This window comes from Tupaia chinensis, unplaced genomic scaffold, assembly GCF_000334495.1.
Source record: "Tupaia chinensis unplaced genomic scaffold, TupChi_1.0 Scaffold000042_2, whole genome shotgun sequence".
NCBI classification, from domain to species: Eukaryota; Metazoa; Chordata; class Mammalia; order Scandentia; family Tupaiidae; genus Tupaia; species Tupaia belangeri.
The window spans coordinates 633,335-636,008 of record NW_006159498.1 but is presented as its reverse complement, the minus strand read 5'-3'; the positions used below and the strand labels follow the sequence as shown (position 1 = coordinate 636,008).

General features: G+C 57.0%; 1 protein-coding gene across 1 annotated transcript in view; it reads left to right on the top strand.

The window, feature by feature from the left end:
* The window catches only part of GLIS2 (GLIS family zinc finger 2), a gene marked incomplete in the record, with an annotated part of 6,457 nt that overhangs the window by 1,322 nt on the left and 2,461 nt on the right, over positions 1-2,674 (top strand). The window contains 6 exon segments of the mRNA XM_027773226.1: positions 1-166; positions 544-720; positions 796-929; positions 1,003-1,121; positions 1,534-1,684; positions 2,357-2,666. Of these exon segments, the coding sequence (XP_027629027.1) occupies positions 1-166; positions 544-720; positions 796-929; positions 1,003-1,121; positions 1,534-1,684; positions 2,357-2,666 (1,057 nt within the window).

Here is a 2,674-nt window from a genome sequence, read left to right as displayed (position 1 = left end):
GCTGAACCCCAAGTGCCCCGAGAAGGTGGAGGGACGCTTTTCCACAGCTCCTCTGGTGGACCTCAGCTTGTCACCGCCATCGGGGCCGGATTCACCCAATGGCAGCAGCTCACTGTCCCCCGAGTGCCAGGGGAATGGAGACCTGCCTCCAGTGCCCACTGCCCCGGTGAGGAAGGGGGGGTTCTACAGAGGAAGGGACTACCGGCCTCCCAGGCTGCCTGATGACCAAGGCCGTGGGAAGAACCCTCCTGTCCCCTGTCTCTGCTGGCTTCTATGGCTTCCAGTCTCTGGCCTTCCTGGCCTGGGAGCCACATCACTGCAGTTTCTCGACTCGGTCCCCAACCCAGAGTGACCTCACCCTAACGTGACCGCGTCAAAGGCCTGGTTCCAGATAGGCCACATGCACAGATACGGGTGGGGATATAGGACCTGAGAGTATCTTTTGGGGCTACTATTCAACTCTCTGGAGAAGGGGACAGGGGGTCTGGGCCTACTGGCCCATAAGGCCACCAACTAGCTCTCTCCCTCACCCGCTCCCCCTAGGACTTCCAGCCACTGCGCTACCTTGATGGCGTCCCTGGCTCCTTCCAGTTCTTCCTGCCCCTGGGCTCTGGGGGTGCCCTGCACCTGCCTGCTTCCTCCTTCCTTACTCCCCCCAAGGACAAGTGCCTCTCGCCAGAGCTGCCCCTGCCCAAGCAGCTGGTGTGTCGCTGGGCCAAGGTGAGTGGGCCAGGAGGAGTGGCGTGGGCTGGGGACAGACACCCACTGGGACTCACAGCCCACTCTGGCCCACAGTGTAACCAGCTCTTTGAGCTCCTGCAAGACCTGGTGGACCACGTCAATGACTACCATGTCAAGCCCGAGAAGGACGCGGGGTACTGCTGCCACTGGGAGGGTTGTGCCCGCCACGGCCGCGGCTTCAACGCCAGGTGAGGGGTGAGTGGTGGTGGGGGGGAGGTCTTGAGCCCGCAGCCAGCTGAGCCACCCCGCTGCCCGGAGCAGGTACAAGATGCTCATCCACATCCGCACACACACCAATGAGAAGCCGCACCGCTGCCCCACCTGCAACAAGAGCTTCTCCCGCCTGGAGAACCTGAAGATCCACAACCGGTCCCACACAGGTGAGTGGCTGTACCCGCAGGGCAGGTGGGCACCCGCATAAGAGATGAGGGAGAAAGCTCATTGTCTTGTGGTCCCTTTTTCTTTTATTTTTTTAAGAATTATTTTAGGGGCTAGAAGGTGGCATGGTAGTTAAGGGCGCTGGACTTCTGCATGGCCGACCATAGTTCAAGTCCTAGACCTGGCAGCTTGATTTTTCACTTTCCCTCTCTCTCATTCTGTCACTTTCTGGTCAAATTTAAATAAATAAATAAATAAAAATTATCTTAAAAAAAAAAAAATTTAAGACAGAAAGCTGCTAGGTCCAGGACTGGAACCGTGGTTGGCCATGTGGGAGTCCAGCATCCTTAACAACATGCCACTTGCCGGCCCCATGTTCACTTTTTCAAACGTGAGGAGGCACCTCTCCTGCAGGCTGGACTCCTGATGGAAGCTCTCAAAGCACACGTTGTCTTCCTGTGTTCCCTGTGTGGTCTCGTCTGCCTGCTGGCTCTGACGGCAAAGCCCACATCTGCTTGACTCCTCACTGTACCCCAGCCCACAGTGGGGCTCTGGTAAAGCCACAGCCCTCATTTTAAATTTCCTAATCGCCGTATAAAAAGAGCAAAAACAGAGCCAACAGGTGGTATGAATCCCACATGGCCACCTTTGTAGTTCCAAGTCTGGGGCCCAGTGGCTTGAGAATCAAGTCGGGCCCATGTGCATGTGTGCCCCGAATCCTGAGAATGGAGGAGAAAGAATTTTGCTGTGGCCACTCTCCCCCACCCCCAAATGGTTTCTCACTTTTCCTCTCTCTCCCCACCCCTGCTGCTTCCACTAGCACATGTACCCCACAGCAAAAACTAAAAAATAAAAACACTTTTAGGGACCAGCAGATGGTGTAATGGCTATGTTGCTGGACTCCCATGTAGACGACCACGGTTCAAGTCCCGGACCCAGTGGCTTAAACTCACGCCAAGCACATATGCACGCGTGCCCAAGATCCCAAGAGGAGAATGGAGGAGAAGGGATTGTGGTGTGGCCATCCCCCCGGGGGGTGATTTGTTGCTTTCTGTCTTTGTCTATCTCTCTCTCTCTCTCTGGCGAGCACATGCGCCTTTGGCGAGCACACGCGCCTTATTGCAGAAACCTCTCTAACAAACAAACAAAAAACAGCCAGGCGCCTTATCTAGTTCCGTAATCTCCAAGGGTGTGGGGTAACAGGCCCCTAAGGACACCCAGCTGGGCCCTGGCTCAGCCGAAGTGGACCCAGGCTAGGCAGGAGTCAGATCTTGTGCCCCACCCTGAAATTGGAGCACATGCTCTTAGGAAGTTCTCACGGGGCGGGGGGGGGGGGGGGGGGTCCCTATGAGGGCTGCAACAAGCGTTACTCCAACTCGAGCGACCGGTTCAAGCACACACGCACCCACTACGTGGACAAGCCCTACTACTGCAAGATGCCCGGCTGCCACAAGCGCTACACCGACCCCAGCTCGCTGCGCAAGCACATCAAGGCCCACGGCCACTTCGTGTCCCACGAGCAGCAGGAGCTCCTGCAGCTGCGCCCACCCCCCCA